The sequence below is a fragment of the Perissodus microlepis genome, chromosome 3, assembly GCF_051167445.1.
Source record: "Perissodus microlepis isolate ML-2025 ecotype Zambia chromosome 3, ASM5116744v1, whole genome shotgun sequence".
NCBI lineage: Eukaryota > Metazoa > Chordata > Actinopteri > Cichliformes > Cichlidae > Perissodus > Perissodus microlepis.
Window position 1 is genome coordinate 13163465 of NC_140463.1, and position 17412 is coordinate 13180876.

At 39.3% G+C, this 17412-nt stretch overlaps 2 protein-coding genes and 3 non-coding genes across 5 annotated transcripts; 1 reads left to right on the forward strand and 4 right to left on the reverse strand.

Annotated features, from left to right (window-relative positions):
* Positions 1 to 1716: 1716 nt before the first annotated feature.
* On the forward strand, positions 1717 to 16216 carry aimp1b (aminoacyl tRNA synthetase complex interacting multifunctional protein 1b). The gene is made up of 7 exons (XM_084923117.1): positions 1717 to 1808; positions 8801 to 8895; positions 9083 to 9196; positions 11583 to 11768; positions 11854 to 12053; positions 12406 to 12577; positions 14759 to 16216. Exons 1-7 carry the CDS (start codon positions 1777 to 1779, stop codon positions 14923 to 14925), a joined length of 966 nt encoding a protein of 321 aa, XP_084779243.1. The 5' UTR covers positions 1717 to 1776; the 3' UTR covers positions 14926 to 16216.
* On the reverse strand, positions 7495 to 7566 carry trnat-cgu (transfer RNA threonine (anticodon CGU)). Its single transcript has one exon. It is a non-coding gene; the product is annotated as a tRNA-Thr (tRNA).
* Positions 9815 to 9886, reverse strand: trnat-cgu (transfer RNA threonine (anticodon CGU)). The gene has a single exon. It is a non-coding gene; the product is annotated as a tRNA-Thr (tRNA).
* Positions 10837 to 10908, reverse strand: trnat-cgu (transfer RNA threonine (anticodon CGU)). Its single transcript has one exon. It is a non-coding gene; the product is annotated as a tRNA-Thr (tRNA).
* On the reverse strand, positions 15216 to 16761 carry LOC146390013 (GTPase IMAP family member GIMD1-like). Its single transcript, XM_084923127.1, has 3 exons — positions 16569 to 16761; positions 15612 to 15868; positions 15216 to 15488 (listed from the first exon to the last, which is right to left on the reverse strand). The coding sequence occupies exons 1-3, from the start codon at positions 16732 to 16734 to the stop codon at positions 15216 to 15218; spliced, it is 696 nt and encodes a 231-aa protein (XP_084779253.1). The 5' UTR covers positions 16735 to 16761.
* Positions 16762 to 17412: the final 651 nt, after the last annotated feature.

Consider the following 17412-nt stretch of genomic DNA (forward strand, 5'->3'; position numbering starts at 1 on the left):
TTAATATACATTATGGATATGAATTTTGAGGCTGGTGCTTATTTTAAAGTAAAATAAAATAAAGAATATGAAATAAACCCTGATATTGATGTTTTGTCTGCAATCCAAACACGCATTTCGACTGGAAGTCCTTTAAGTAGTTATTTTGTTTTAACCCCATCTAGTGGAGAAAAGTGGAATTACAACACTGCAACTTCTAATATTGAAATATTTTTCTCCAGCATTGCTGTAAATAAAAGTGATGGTCATCGAAAGAAATATAAAAGCACCATCAGTATTTTTACATTATTGTAATGAATGGTTTATTGCTATTATTCAGTGTTTTAAGTTTATAGAAGTATGTATCTTCTAACCACACTGCTATTTCTGGAGAAATTGTAGTGGGATTGTTGCTAATGTCAGAGGAAAGGACATTGGCTGCCAAGATTCTGTGATGTCATCAATTAAAGGAATCTAAAGTCTAACAAGTCTAAGAAGATTATTGTTACTATGTATCTGTTGCTATGCATCTGTTACTAAGAGCAGTAGTCCCCAACCTTTTTTGTGCCACAGACTGGTTTATGTCTGACAATATTTTCACAGACCGGCCTTTAAGGTGTCGCGGATAAATACAACAAAATAAAACCAGTACCAGTACCAAAAAAGAAGATCTGTGGCCCGGGGGTTGGGGACCGCTGACTAAGAGGAATTGGGGGGTGGGGTGCCTATGCCTCCACTCTGAACATTCCAGTCCTTGAACTGAATGACAGGTGTTTTTTCTGTTTCTTTTCTTCTTCTTCTTCTTCTTCTTCTTCTTCTGCTCCTCCTGCATTTGTCCTTTAGCTATTAGTTGGATGAGGAAGATGTCCTCGAAACCAATACGCTGCTGTAGGTGCTGCTGGATTTTGGACCTCATTCATGATTTGCTTTCACTTCCTGTGATTGGGGGCTATGATGTGGGCTTCTTCGATGGAAGGTATTACTTTTTTAAAAGTCTTCCTTCATGTGGACTCTTCACGTTTTCTTTGGTGGAAAGCATTACACCTTCCACTGGGCTAGTCTTGATCCAATTTCCATAAATTTGTCATACGTTGCCAAACCATCAAAGTCATCGTCGCTGTGTTTGTTTTACAACTGGCGACTGGTCATTAGATCGGGGGCTACCTTCTCATTTCTTAGGTGGTCTAGAAAGGGACACCCTAAGAATTTGCTTTAAGGGAACACTTTCGGAACACCTCCAATTTGCTAATGTCGGTTTTGAGAAAGGTCCATGTCTCAGATTAATGCAGATGGATGGGTAGGATGAGGTGAATCTTGGGGGCCACACATTACTGTTCTTCTAAACATACAGATGCAAATTGACCCAGAAGGGTTCATACCCTTTTCACACATTCATACGTCGATGTATATTGTAATAACATTGTTATTGTGAATTTTTTTATTGTGAGCCACAACAACCTTGTGACAGCCATGCTTTATATTTAAATGTGTAGTTGAAATTGTGACAAAACACACATTTTTACAATTCATAATCTTCAAAGTCAGTGTGTCTTAGATCAACATCAGACATGAAAACACCTGAAGTATTTCAAAACTGTACAGTACTTGAGTGTAAATGTAACCTCCAGTCATTTCTTCCTCTCGGGTCTTGTGGGATTTAAATAGGGAGGTGTTTGACCTTTCACCTCCAGCTGGAGATGGAAGCTGACAGCTGACACACAGCATATCAGAGGCGAACACACACTCTCGGTGAGCTTCTGTCTGTGAGCGGCTGGCTGACCAACAACATCCTGCAGCATGGACAACACCAACAACCTGTTTCACCCCAGGTACGAACACCTGAGTGACTTTTAATTCTCCGCAAATCCTCACTTTGCTCTGTAGGCAGTTGCAAACATGGATCTGTGAGTGGAAATGTAAAGGCTGAATCTGTATAATCTATTTGCAAAGCTGCTGATGAACTGTCATATACTAAACATGAAACTGTTCTGTATATGACATGTTTAACATTTTTCTTTGAACTGGGAGTATAAAAAGTTTGGGCTGTTAAGGTCTTTTTAAAACCTGATCATTGTCTTGCTGTTTAATATTTAAAATTCTTCCATGGTATTCAGCTCTTTTCCCTTTAAAAGATGCAGAAATTTGTTTTCCTTTCACGTCTTTCCTTCTCCATTATTTTGTTGGTACTCAGGATTAAATAGGAGTGTTGTCACGTGTGTGGTGTGCCATTCGGTGATATTTTTAGCAGCAAGCCTCGCTGCAGCTGTTGTGTCTCTCTGCATGTCAGCTGTTCAATAGCTGCAGTATGTGTTTGGTGGTCATGAAATTGAATCTGTCGAGTCTATTTGTGTTTATGGACATTAATTGTAGTTTTCCAGTTTCAAAAAGACACTCAACGTGGTGCAAGGTGCTGTTTTCAGAGGTCCTTTCACACGTCAGTTATTTTTACGCCTATGCTGATATTGGTTAGGCCCCCCTTTTCTCACCAAAACAGATCTGAGCCATCAGAGTGTGGACACAGGATCTCTGTGGGTGTTTTTGTGTAGGTGGATCCTTTGTCCGGGGACTCCATGATGAAGTTTTCTTTGGTCCATTTATGGAATTATATTAATGTCAAAATGTCATATGACATTATGTCATAGCAAAAACATAATTCGAGGAAATTATTTCATTTCACGGGCGCAATTAAATTCCTCACAAGGTAGAACTCAGCAGCCATGTCAACAACGAAGCCATCGCACATGTGAAAGTGTTTGCTTTCCACATGCTGCTACAGTTTTACGCTCTTGCAGGTATCTCTGCACTTGGAGAGAAATCCTGCAGAGCCCAAAGTAAAGTGATTTTTCATTTTGATGGACACTTCAGGTTACTGATTTAAACTGAGTTACACTATGACAGCGCTGTTTTAAACAGTTTGTTTAGAATTTGAAAACTAAAGTTTGCTGAATTAATCATTAAAGGTCATTGTCTGCTGAGCAGCAGTGGAAATACTGACAACTGTCACTGGATTGTTTAACACTGAAGGAATATTTAAACCACAGGATTCTGAGGTGAGTTCTGAAGCCTCTGCAGTGCTGTCCCATTAATCTGTTTTACAGTATTACATAGCTCCTATGATTTAAAAAATGAAAAAACAAAACAAAACAAAAAGAAAACTCATAACGAGGACCTGCAAAGGAAGTGTGGATCAGAATCTGGCAATCATATGTTTGACCAAAATACAAATATTTAAACCTGGCAACAAAAAGTTGCTCTGTCTGCAGCAAAAACATGTAACTGCACAAACATGACTGGAAGGGACTTGTTCAAAATGGGCCCTTGAATTCTACAGTTTTTAAGATGTTTCTCAGTGTTAAAATGAAGCTTGGTGATAAACCAGTACATCCACAGCTGCACAATAGAAATACAAACAGCTGTGGGTAAACTATCATACTGCACTTTCAAAATGTCAATAAATCCTCAAAACTGATGTGTAGCACATATTCCCTCTTTCATATTGATTTTTTGATTTATTCATAAAAATAAACAATTATATAAATTTCATTATGAAACCCAATCCTATGTAAAAGAATTAAATTAATATAAAATATAAACCAACTAGTCTTTTAATGGATCTGATATCCTAGTCTATTAGGATTTGTGAGTAAATAAATATAAAAACGTGTCAAACAGAAAATAAAAGTGGGTTGTTGAATATAATTGGTGAAATAAAATGATTTGCTCAGATTATGTTTTTGCTTGCGTATTTATTAATCAGAATCAGAATCAGAATCAGAATACTTTATTGATCCCTGGGGGAAATTATTTTTTTTGTTACAGTGCTCCATTATAAACCAACATAAACCAACAGTAAGACAAGACAGACAATACGCTAACTAAGAATAGTACAATATATACATATATATATATACATAAGTCACTCATTAATAAATAGCTGGAAAGAAACGTGTAGTTGTAGCAGTAACCAGTGTGTTAAGTGGATGCGTTGTACAGGGAGATGGCCACAGGCAGGAAAGATTTCCTGTGTCGTTCAGTGGTGCTTTTCGGTATTATGACATTAATATAATTCCATATTTTTGATATAACTAAGAAGTTAAATTCAGATAGGTATTAACCTAGTAACCTTTGTGATGGTGAGAGAAAATGGGCAAAAATGGGCTGCGGTAGTAAACTTTGTGTTTGTTTAAGAGGAACCAGGCGACACGAGGAGACAGGAACCTAATAACAAAAGGCAAGCCATTTATTAAGGCAAAAGACGAAGGTACATAATAAGAGAAACCAAAACAAATAGCTAATCTAAACTAGGAAAAACTAAACTAAGAGCAAAGCAAAGGGACAGTGGAAAAAAACTAGGGACCGGGAAAACAGGGGTGTTCCAGACAACCTGACAATGAACAAAGGAAGACCAAGGACTTAAATGCACAGTAGGGCAAACACAGCTGATACAAATGAACATGACACCAAAGGGAAAGCAAAACGAAACACACTGAACATGGACCATGAGACTGTCAAAATAAAACAGAAAACAGACGTAGACTGATACATGAGGACTAAACTAAATGACAAAACTAACACTTTACAATGAAATCAGAAAAACATCACAAACTCAAAAACTGGGTCAAATGACACGGTACTCCTCGAATCATGAGCAGTTTTGACAGTCATATCACAGCACAAAATTTGACTTTTCACAGCACGGGGACAGGAAAAGCGAAATCAATGATGGCAAAGCTCACGTAAGCCCGACAGGACGTCACCCACTGGTACTGAATTCTGCCTTTCAAAGCATCAACGTTAGCATCGTGGCTGCTGCCATGCGGATTCTTTTTTAATCACAACTGAACATTTTAACATGGAAGACTCAGCTTTAGAGCCTCAAGTGGACATTTAAAAACTGCAGGGTTTGGCTTCGTTTTTCATGTTGCAGCTTGGCTATAACTCTGACCAAATAAGCACAAAAGCAGAACTTCCCCTGATTTTAATGTAGACATTATTACAGCACTCATTTCTTCCCTGCAGTCACAAGCACAAATGTCACCTCTCTTTCATCAGTTATCATATAATTAACCAGATTACCTCACTGGTTAACAAAGACTTTTGCTGCCGGCATGTTTCTTTTTACTTGCTTCTTTATCACTTACAATAACAGTAGCTGTTAAAGGGGATATTTGCTTTAATACTACAGAGATAAATGTGTCGGTGACATTGGAGTGTGTTTGTGTATGTAAATGCTGACCGCGCCACAGTGGAGAGCTCCGTCAGGCGTTTTTACATCTATCTTTATGCAAAAAGTCTGGTTTCTCTGAGCTATTTTTTCTCCACAGATAATATCTGTGTAAACTTACCTGACAGCTTTTTCTGTGCTTTAATGTCTTAAATCAAAATCAAATCAATTTATTTATATAGCACTTTTCACAGGATAAAAACCACAAAGGGCTTCACAGTAATATAAAAACGGAAATACATAAAATATATCAATAATCAAACACACAGCACAAATCTAATTAAAAGCCAATCTAAATAAATGAGTCTTAGGCTGCTTTTTAAAAGAATAAATACAATCAAGGCAACATAATGATGGAGGGAGAGCATTCCACAACCTGGGGGCCACCGCTCTAAAAGATCTATCACCTGTGGTCTTAAAACGAGTTCGTGGGACTACCAACAGATTATGATTAGATGATCTCAGGCTGCGAGAGGGAGCGTGGGGTTCTAAAAGATCAGAAATGTAGGCAGGGGCATCACAATTCAAAGCTTTAAAAGTCAGGACCAAGATTTTAAAATGAATTAGTTAAGCTGCTGACACACTCACACTGACCTCTCACCTGTCACTCAGACTCTTTGCACCTTTCTGGCCTTTTGCTTCAGCTGAAGCTCTTTTTTGTGATATGAGGTCCCCATAAATAACATTAATGATATAGATTTGTGAACAACATGAAAATGAGCTTGCAGATGTGTAGAAAATGCAGGAAGGCTTATTTTGAAATGTCTTGCTCTTCTCTTAACAATTGCCAGATTCCTTTTAACCTCTTTTGCCTTAAACTCTAAAAGCCAAAAAACATGTTTCAGATTTTCAGCCCATTGCATATGCAAACCCTTCAAAGTTCTAAAATGAAAACTAAACATGCAAATTCAAAATTTTTTACAAATCAATGTTAGAGTGAGCGGTGTACTTAAGCATCCTCTTGTGTGAGAAACCAACCCACAGCTTCTCAAAATTGCCCAAATGTGCCAGAATATTAAAGTGCACAATGTCCCAGAGCAAGGACCAAGTACCTTTATCTTTATCTTTATCATTTAGACTTTTATGGCATTGAGTTGCCAAAGAAAGCAAATTAAGCATGAAATATTCAAATCATATGAGCCTTTTTAAATTCTTAGAGGATGTTTAGGTCCCATATAAACACAATTCATTTACATTTGAAAGAACAGTAAAAATAAGTTTCTCCTGAGCTCAAATTACACAAACGAGCAAGATTTCTGGATATATTTGAATAAAACTATTCATAATGCAGAGATGGGCAGTGAGTTTGATGTCTGGCATCAAATAGGAAGTGTTGTGTGGTGACTCATTTCAGTTTTGATCCAAAAAGCCCACAAAAAACAACCTGTCTTTGATTAACTCTGACATCTCACAATGTGTGTTTATGTGCTCTCCTTAGGCAAAGACAAACCCTTCACTTCCCCTCCTGTAAGATATCATCTATATAAACATTTCATCAGCACATTGGTGACATCATCTCCTGTTTGATTTGTATAATGTCAATCATTAAGTAGTTAAGCAGCATGGAGGTTTACCACTCTGTACTTTGGACCCTTTTGGGACTCTCTGCACCCCACAAGAGACACTACAAGGACAGAATCTTTGGACTACCCTCCAGGAGCTTTTGTGACATCCCTAAATCTATGAATATACTGTAACAGCTTTGCTGCTATCCACTCTTCTGAGGATCTTTCCTGTTCATCTTTGTTGCATTAATGAAGGCCCACTTAAGAAAACCACATCTTTTAAACGCTCGTATAATGTGTATGTGTGTGTGTGTGTGTGTCCTTCTGTTTCAGAGGGAGCGTGCTCTGTCTGATAGTGTAAGTTCCCGATAACCCAACTTTTGTGTTGCAGTTGGTTGTGAGAATCAGTGGTCAGGTACTGGCCTCTGTGTGGATTTCACCGTTGAAGTTTCCATCCTCTGCGATGAGCCCAGTCCAAGAATGGGAATCTGTTTTGCTTCAAAATGCTAGCATTTCATTTTTTTTTCAACCAACAGGAAGCACTATACTTAAATGTCCCAGAGAAGACTGTGGGACATTTATGTACTGCCAACACCGACTTTCTTATAGTTTTCTTTCCAGAGACATTTAGTAAACAGAATTTCAGTCAAATCCTGCAGTTGTTTAAACTGGTAATGAATTTATTGCCAACTCCAATCAATTCCAGTAGGTAGACAGTATATATATACAAACACAGCAGATTGACAAGGTCCTTGAAGCATTCAATCTTATTAGATACGAGGCATAAGGCATGAATGGGGTTTGAACCCATGATCTTTGGTTTACGAGACCAACGCCTTACCACTTCGCCATCATGCCATGTGATTCTTTGTAGTTCTTACCATTCATCTCCATTCCAGTCAGTTCCAAGATGAAAACAAATATTCACAACCTCTTGGACAGCTAACGTATTGAGATTTCTCTTTACTGGAACAAAGGAGTAAATGCCCCAAACACAACAACATGGCATTAGTGAAGTCACTACGAGGTGTGGCTCGGGATTTTTCTTCCCTGTAATGTTGCCTATAATGAGTTTATTATTGTCTGCTAATCTGGTCCTAAGTAGATATAGACTTGATTTAATCCTACAATCGGAAAATTTACTTGCTAGAGCAGCAGGAGATGAAGTAAATTTAAAAAAAAAATATATATATATATTTAAAAGAAAATACTAACAGGAAAACACACACTGAAGGGCTGAAGGGCCAAAGTCAGCAGATGGAGCTGATTTTGGCCCTTCAGCATGAGTGTTGCGTTACCAGTCCTGTTTATCATTAAGGTGAAAACCTAGAAATTTGTATGTGTCAACCACCTCAATGTCCAAGCCATAGATGTTCACCAGTGTGATGGGTGGTGGGTTTCTCTGGAAGTCAACCACCATGTCTTTCATCTTACTGGTGTTGATGTGCAGGTTGTTCACATCTGATGACCCATATACGTTAAATCATTTCCCTCAGACTGACATCCAATGATGGCTGTTTCATTAGAGAACTTCTGGAGGTGACAGTTAGTGGTTTGTGTCTCAAGTCCAGTGGAACTGAGAGAGGACCATTCCCTGATGCGGCCCTGTGGTTCATAGCATCACCTCAGACACATAACTCATGCACTGCAATCTGTTGGTGTGGTAATCGATAGTCTATGTAGTCAGATGACGGTGGACTCCAGCTTTCCAGCTTCTTACTCAGCGGTGCAGGTTGAATTGTATTGAAGGAACTCAAGAAATTGAAAAACATGACTCTCACAGTGCTTCCACTGCTTTCAAGTTAAAACCACAGGCCTGAAGTGGTTAGCCTCCCTGGGAGCCCAGTCTTTGGCACTGGAAACAACAACAATGGTAACTAAATAACAACAAAATCTGGAATGTTTATAAGGACCATCAATTGATGTTCTGAACCACTTATCTAGTTAATGGTTGCAGAAGAATCTATCCCAATTGCGCATGTCTCTTTTATATAACCTGCATGACATTTCATTGTACCTGAGAAAATGAAATCCGACTACTCCTCCAGATCAGCATCAGTAATTATTGCTGTGTGTCTGTTTTGTTTGTCAGTCTGGAAGCTGCTGTCATGAAGTTGGATCCAGAGGATGGGGAGCAGATCATAGAGTACTTTAAAACCCACGCTCTGCTGACCAGAGAGAAAGCTCGTAAGACAGAAGAGCAGAGTTTGTTTATTATTCAGTTATCCATCAGCCAAATGATAGAGTTAATCACCAACTCTGAAGCCATTGTAATTTTGTAAATGAAGGACTAATAATCAATTGAAGACTTAGGTATCAAGAGGTAATGAACCCACTGTGGGTGTGATAAAACCTTCTTATTCGTGTGTTTCAGTCCTGCAGGCATCTGTCAGAGAGCAAAAAAAGCTGCTGGTGGAAAATGCCAAACTCAAGAAGGACATTGAACAGCTGAAAACTCAGCTGCAGGATAAACAGAGGAGACGTGCTGGTACATACACTTTTCATACTGCCATGCACCATAATAAATTGACATTGAAACCGTGACAGGTCAAAAATTGCAGTTTTGTCTGTGACATGTGGTGACTTTCACAGAAAAGCAAGGAAAGTGTGTCATTAAATCTACAATTAGTTAAAGTAAAATAGAGTTATTGTTTTCAAGTAGACGTGTTATATCACTTGACATCAGCTGTAGCCAATGTCAAATCCAGAGCAAGCTCAACTATACAGTAAAGGCATCAATGGGGCTTGAAACCACAATCTTTGGTTTAAAAGACAAAAGATTTGTGGTCTTACTACTTGGCAGCCATGCTATGTTTACACTACTTCATTTTCATGGCCACCACTTTCTTTGGAAATGGAACCTTCCTTCCCACCTAAACTTTCCAGTTTAGGGCGGGCGTGTGTATACTATCCTAAATCCTTGGTGTGGGTTAAATAGGGCTAAGAAACAGATTTCCCTCTTTGTAAGTCTAACTTAGTCGAAGGTTTTTTGTATTACAAGTTTCATTGACTACTATATTTGGGTAAGAAACTGGGGTAGTGTATCATCACAGACACATCGGTCAGTAAACATTTCCATGTGGGTATTGTTATAAACTCTCACTAAAGGCATGAATGGGGATTGAACCCATGATCTTTGGTTTACGAGACCAACGCCTTACTACTTGGCCACCATGCCTGCTTTGGGTATGAGGAGAAAATGCATCATCTATCCAGCCACTACCCCTTCTCAAGTGCCTCGTCAGTTAAGTTTAGTACAGTTGGATTTTAATGCTTAAACTCTGTCACTAGGAGCACATGCAGAGATTACGTGGATTAAATCACTACCTGGACCAGTACTTGTCTTCAAGTATGGTTATATTACTTTCTGAGCCATGTTTTCTGTTCTTAACTGTCAATAACACATTCATTGGTGCCTTTCCTTCCTCAAGAATTCTAACTATAAGATTACTTTCTGCAACACAGAGACAGTAGTCTCTGAACATCACCAAGTGACTTTAAACATTGGTGATGCCTAACAGAGGTTTTCATTTGCAGCAAAGCTTAAAAACCGTGAAACAATCAAGGATAGCAGCTTTGGTAACTTAAGTAATGCCTTGTGATGTGGCATACAGCATGCAACACCTCAAGGAAGCACTAAGGGCATGGATGGGGATTGAACCCATTCTACTTAGTATAAGACACTAATGCCTTACCACTTGGCTACCACACCTGGATGAAGCACACTGTTGTTTACTCCAACTTTGACCCCATTACCTGGTTGCCTCAGAAATTAATATACATTAGAACAGCAAAAAAACATCCTGCCTTTGAAATCACTTTTCTATGTTTTTGGATATTCTACTATTTTGACTGAGTGGTGGAACTTCAAGTTCTTCTCCTGCTTATTCCATCTGGTTCTAGCTTTACTGCGTTTTCCATTCAGAGACAATCTTCTGCACACCTTGGTTGCAATGATTTTGGAAATTCTGATGTCAAAGACAAAAACGGTTTATTTGGCCGATACCAGAATGCTCCATTCAAGAGGACTAGAAAGTCACATTAGGTTGTAGAGGACATATCATTACTACCAGAGAAACTGACATTAACAATACAAGACACTGAACATGGAAGACTTCCTTTGTAGGAAGGCATGGATGGGGATTGAACCCATGATTTTTGGTTTACGAGACCAACGCCTTACCACTTGGCCACCATGCCCCTATTGTCACACTCTTTTGTCATACTTAAGGGTGTTGTCAGACATGGTCCATGTTTATTGTAGACAGTTGACAGGAATTTGTCTTAGTGTGGTCACATATATAACAGATCACATCCAAAAACATAGAATAAAGCACATCATCATGCAGAATACAAGAATACAACTAACATATTAAGAAAATAGAAATACTGCAATATATCAGGGTACAGAATCTGTACCTGATTATTACCCAACTGAGCATTTCACTTGTTGAAGACTAAACTTTGGACAGAAAGGCCCACAAACAAACAGCAACTGAAAGCTGCTGCAGTAAAGGTCTGGCAGAGCATTAAAAAGTTGAAAAAGCAACTTCTTGCGATGTCCATAATTTCAAGACTTGCCAGCAAAGGGTTTTCACCCAATAATTAGAAATGAACATTGTATTTTCACTTATTTAATTTATCCATTCTGAGCCCCTGAAATGAAGGGATTGTGTTGAAAATACTTTACTGCCTCATATTTTCATGCAATCCATTTGTTCAACCCTTTGAATTCAAGGTGAAACTCTCCACTTCAACTGCATCTGAGTGGTTTCATTTAAAATTGAATGTAGTAATATATAGAACCAAAATTAGCAAAGAAAGTTGTCTTTGCATTTATTTGCTGATGAGGCACTGCCATGTCTTTCTTTCAGCTAAAAGTTTGCTCTCTACGGCTCCGCCTCCACAGACCCCTAACCTTACCTCTACTACAGCTGCCAATCAACCGTCTTCACCTGCTGGTGCAACAGGTGCTTTTCAGGTCAATCCTCTTCCTTCTTCCTCCTCCTCACATGAGCGGCGAGACAAACACAGCAGGAGGAGGAGAGGAGAGAGGAAAGGTGAGAGTAGAGTGAAAGACAAAGTCAAATAAAATGAGATTGCAAAAAATATAAATAAAATTACTGACTCTCTTTGTCTACTCAGCTCGTTCAACCTCAGACCTTCTTTCCCTGGGGATGGAGTCACAGGTTGACGTGTCACGACTTGACCTGAGGGTGGGACGAATCCTCAGCGCCCGCGTCCACCCGCTGGCCGAAGCCATGATTGTGCAGGAGGTGGACATGGGAGAAAACAGCTCCCGGACGGTGGTTAGTAAGGTGGGACAGGAAGCAAAACCTGAGGAGGTAATGTGACTTTATACTGAAAACTATCATCAACTTTGTTATTGCTTTAAATAGGCTATATACAGTATACTAAATGAAAATACAATATTAATAAAAAATATTATTGTTATTATTTTACATTTACATTTTTTGACAGAGTACTGACATTTTTTTCCAGTAAGTATATTGATGACATTTAAATTTTTTAAATTAATATTGTTTTGTTTTTTAAATATTATTACTTAATAAAAAATTATAAATGTATAATTTGCCCTTAACATATACTGCTTAGCATTTCGAGTATTTTTTACTTTTCTACTAAATAACTTCTATTTAATGCTTACAAAACAAAATAGTTTCTTTCTCTCTGTAGCTTCAGGGCTCTTTAGCTGTGTTGCTATGCAACGTCAAGGCCTGTAAGCTGAAGGGCGTGGTCTCCCAGGCCCGCCTCCTCCGCTGCTGCACCTCGGATGACTGTGTTGAACTGTTAGTCCCGCCCACAGGCTCCACCCCAGGAGACAGGGTCACTTTTCTCAACTACCCTGGTAACAATGTAGCATTAAAATATATGAACACAGTGACTGAGTTAAGCAGAGTTTTAAAAGCAGTTTATAGAAGCGATTGTAACTCAGATTAAACAGACGCAGGGCAATCGTGGCTCAAGAGTTGGCAGTTTGTCTTGTAATCGGAAAGTTGCCGGGTCGAGCCCCAGCTTGGACAGTCTCGGTCGTTGTGTCCTTGGGCAAGACACTTCGCCCACCGCCTACTGGTGACGGCCAGAGGGGCCGATGGCGCGATATGGCAGCCTCGCCTCTGTCAGTCTGCCCCAGGGCAGCTGTGGCTACAACTATAGCTTGCCTCCACCAGTGTGTGAATGTGAGAGTGAATGAATAGCAGAATTGTAAAGCGCTTTGAGGTTCTTGAAAAGCGCTATATAAATGCAATCCATTGTTATTACTTATTTCTCTGCCAACAGTTTTTAAAAGCTTAAACTGACTAAAGATTCTGATACCAGTGTGGGGAGTGAGTTGGAGGGTGGGGTGGGGTGGGCTGCTTTTAACCATGTAAAGCACTTTGTGCTACATTTTCTTTTTGTATGAAAAGTGCTTTATAAATAAAGACTGATTGATTGATTGATACCATCTTCTCAAGCATGAGTATAAAGAAGAAAATGCTGCTGAAATTGATCAAGTTGTTTTTAAATTAGACTTAGTTTTTTCCATAATGTCTTTTGCGGGTAAATCAGCAGGTACTTTCTGTAAATAGTACAGGGGTCTCAAACTCCAGTCCTCGAGGGCCGTTGTCCTGCAACTTTTCCATGTGCCCCTGCTGCAACACACTTGCATGCTGAGGTGGCAGTTCAGCCATTTGATTCTAGTTATAGCAGCTCATGAGTGAATAAACATGGTGCAATAAAAGTACTTTTAGTAGTACATTTTTCCAAACACTTACATTTATTTAAATTTAATTGAGTAGGGTTAGGGGTTGCCACTTCAGCATGCAGTCAAGTTCTATACTCTTGCTAATGACCTACTCATTTTACTCAGGTATGTTGCGACAGGAACACATGGAAAAGTTGCAGGGCACCAGCCGTCGGGGACGAGTTGGAGACCCCAGATATACTGCTTTCTTACAACAAGCCTCATTTGCACATACATTCATGTAAATAAATTTTTTCTCCCTAACCCAACATTCAAAAGCTGGTGGACATATGAGGGTTCAGTATAATGTTAAGAATACTTTGATATCTAGAACAGGAGCCAGGGATCTAACCACCGACCTTCTGATTAGCAAGTGACTTGCAGCATATCATTTTAAAAAGTTATTGTCTAAAAATGTTAAAAATAAAGTAAACATCAATGTCCACAACTTTCTATACTTTTCTGACCCAAAGAAGCAAAGCAATAACAAGTATGACTGAAAAAATCACTGGAAGCTGCCACTCAGCAAAGAATTCGACCAATCATTCGAAAGTGGGCTTAAAGAGAAAGGAGTTAAAGTAGGTTGTGTCAGACAGAGGATCCATCCATTCGCTTCCACTTATCCTTCTCAGGGTCGCGGGGAGCGCTGGAGCCTATCCCAGCTGTCATAGGGCGAGAGGCGTTGTACACCCTGGACAGGTCGCCTGTCTGTCGCAGGGTTAACACACAGGGACAGACAACCATTCGCACTCACATTCACTCGCACATTCACACATTCAGAAAGAGGATGCATAACCATAATAGAGATTTATAGTAATGTATCTGGAGAGCTAGAAATAATTAGAATATCTACTCTTCCAAAATTGATTGACATGATCTTTTTTCACTTTATTCCTTATGTGAATTAAAAGAAATCAAATCATTTGACTCTTCGTGAATGACTGAAGACATAAAAGATGTACTTTAATTCATCTTGATGCAAATTTCTAATATATGTTATAAACCAAAGAATATAGACACAGATTTAATTTTTGGGCTCTGGTGTAACAACGACACAGATTTGCATCTTACTACTAAACATTAACAAAGTAATGATCATTTTCAGGACTGGAAGAAATCCAATCATGTTGTTGTCAGTTAAAACCTTGATAGTTAGTTGCAAGAAGCCATAGTTTGTTGTGCCTGTGAATAAAATACATTTGTTAAATTAAAAAGTAGGAGATAAAGTCCTTGTTTTGTATCTGCACCACAAAAACATTTGGGTTTTTTCACTTTCCTTCACTGTCTTTCTCTTCCCGTGTTCAGGTGAGCCGGACAGGGAGCTGCAGTCCAAGGAGAAAGTTTGGGAGCTTCTCCAGCCGGACCTGCAGGTCGATGGCAGGGGCGTGGCCAATTACAAAGGATGTAGCTTTGAGGTGAAGGGCAAGGGGCTGTGCCGGGCCCCCTCCCTCACCAACTGCATCATCAGATAGAAGTTTGTGTAACTGTGAAAATCCTGTGCAGCACTGCGGTACATGCCTACTGTGACTAAGCACCTGTTTCTTCAGGTGTTTTGTAAATGAAGAGTTTAACAAACTTGTCACTGTGTGGTGTCAGTGGTCTCTGTTCAAACACAAAGCAGTTAAAGCAATACCGAACACTTTAAGTGAATAATAAAGCAGCCATCAGAAAGAAATACAGGATCTCTTTCCGCAAATAACTTTATGTGATAAGAAGCTGACTTCAGATTTAAAGATTAACAAAAGAAAGGCCCCACATGGTGTCAGAGAGAGGTCCTGACGGTCAGAGCCCTGTGATGGTTCTTGGCTGAGAGGCAAAGAATTTGGTCTCTGAGTGGTCGCCCTCTGACTGACGACCAATCACTGGTGTTATCTAGGAACCAGACCCCGCCCCTTATTTCCCCAGCCAGATTTCTGAGCCAGCCAGTAAAGGGCTGGGCGAGGTAGGCTGAAGGCTGAAACCCCGTCTCTCTCAGGTGGTCAGAATGCGTGAGGATAAGTATGGAATGCTGATGCCATTCTGGACCAAGGAGCTTCTGAAGGCCAAAATACAAACACAGAAAACAAACACAGTTAGCAGATGCAGACAATGCTGTTAAAAATAACACAAGATGACCATGAGCTCAGGGGCCTGATATCCGAGTCACAGAGCGCAGTACCTCTGCATGCTGCTGCAGGTGTTTGTCTTCGTGCGGCAGGTCGGCTCTCACAACGATGCCGAGCACATGCACGCCTTCAGGGCAGAGTTGGTGGATGCTCTGTGGGTCAGGCACTCCAGGAGGCGTGTCAATAATTCTCAGCATCATGTCAGTCTCTGCCCCCTGTCTTCTGAAAAAGCGTGGAAAAGTGTGCCAGAGGAGGCGACACTCAGTGGTCACACCTGAGATGCTTCTTCCTGTTTGGAATTCGTCTCCACCTGTCAGATGCAAAAATCTGTAGCAACTTTTTTCATCCTTAGCAAATTACATTTAGTGATTTTACATGATTAAGTTTATTTATCATTGTGTATGTGCTATAAGGAGAAAGGTGATTCTAAATAGAGCTTGTTTACATTTCTTATGTTCATCATATTTCTTAAATGAACAAGAACCAACTTTCAGGGCTTAAAAAATTAAACCTGCAGTTTCTCTAATGTCCACTTGAGGCTGATTTCAAAAGAGTGTCAGTTTCCAAAGGCTCCCATGTTAAAATGTTAACTTTACAGCAGAAACCAATATGTTTACAGCCTGATACAAAGAACAATTTTGGTTTCTATTTTTCCTTTTTATACTATGTTTCAAGTTAAAGGCACTGGAGCTAGGGACATGGCCTCTTTGCCTGCAAGGTTGACTCTGAAACAGGTGGCTAACTGAAGTGTCTGAACTGTGAAATGCTGTAGCTTTCTTGTGTGGCAAAGCCCATTCAAGGAGTTTGTGCTTCAGTTCTGGTATACCAGTCTGCACCAGCATTGCACCTGTACAGGACACTGGATCTAAACAAACAAGCATGGGTGTGGCCAAACTTCAAAATATGGAGTCCAGACTCAGTGGCAATTTGGGAAATGTTTCTATGGATACACCATCAAAAGAGACATAAAGCAAAATGTATTTAAAAGAAAGTTCTGTAGAAGGACTGACCAAGAAGAGCATTCCCCACAGAGCTCCTCCCACTCTGAGGGCCGCCTAGCAAAACCACGTTCAAGACCAGCACGTCCCTTTTGCCATCACCATGATGATTAACCCACCTGCTGAGGAAATCAAAGAGGCTGTTTCCAGGTTGACCGTGTTCAGCTTTGAGATCCATCTGAAAAAACAAAGTCTTCTGAATACACGTCTCACAGTGTTTAATATAAAAGTCACACACTGTTTAACACTGATTATTCTTTATTTCTAAAGACATTTCTCATTCAATGTCATATTGTGAGATCTGATTTAAATACTTTACAACCTCATATAAATATCAGGTATTAAATCAACAGATTTTAAGCTTTTTTTGTTTAATTTCATAGTGTTAGATGCAACACACAAAGGTTAAAGGCAGGACGAGAGCTTTGTTATACAACACGAACAAATAAAATACATTTCAAAAAGAGATTTTATGTAAAACTTTTATTCCTATTTAATCTCATTATAATAGGCTGGATGGTTTCTTGATAAAACAATAACAACACATACATTAAGTTTATAGGTACATAAATATTTCTGGCTTTCATTCCAGCTTTGCACCTGTCAGTACTCAGCTAAGGTCAGGATTGAATACTAAGTAGTATCCCAGACCGATCCAGTTTGCATCCAACAGAAGTCGAAGGACAAACAAGTGGAGCTATAAAATTCATTAGTCAAAGTTTTATTGAGACATTATTTTATTCTAATTATAAAAACAAAACTCATTACACTAACTAACCTTTAAGAAACAGGTCTCATAGGGTCATGAACAGTAATATTTTCTTTAACTTAAAGGCTTTGAAACTGTAGTTAAACA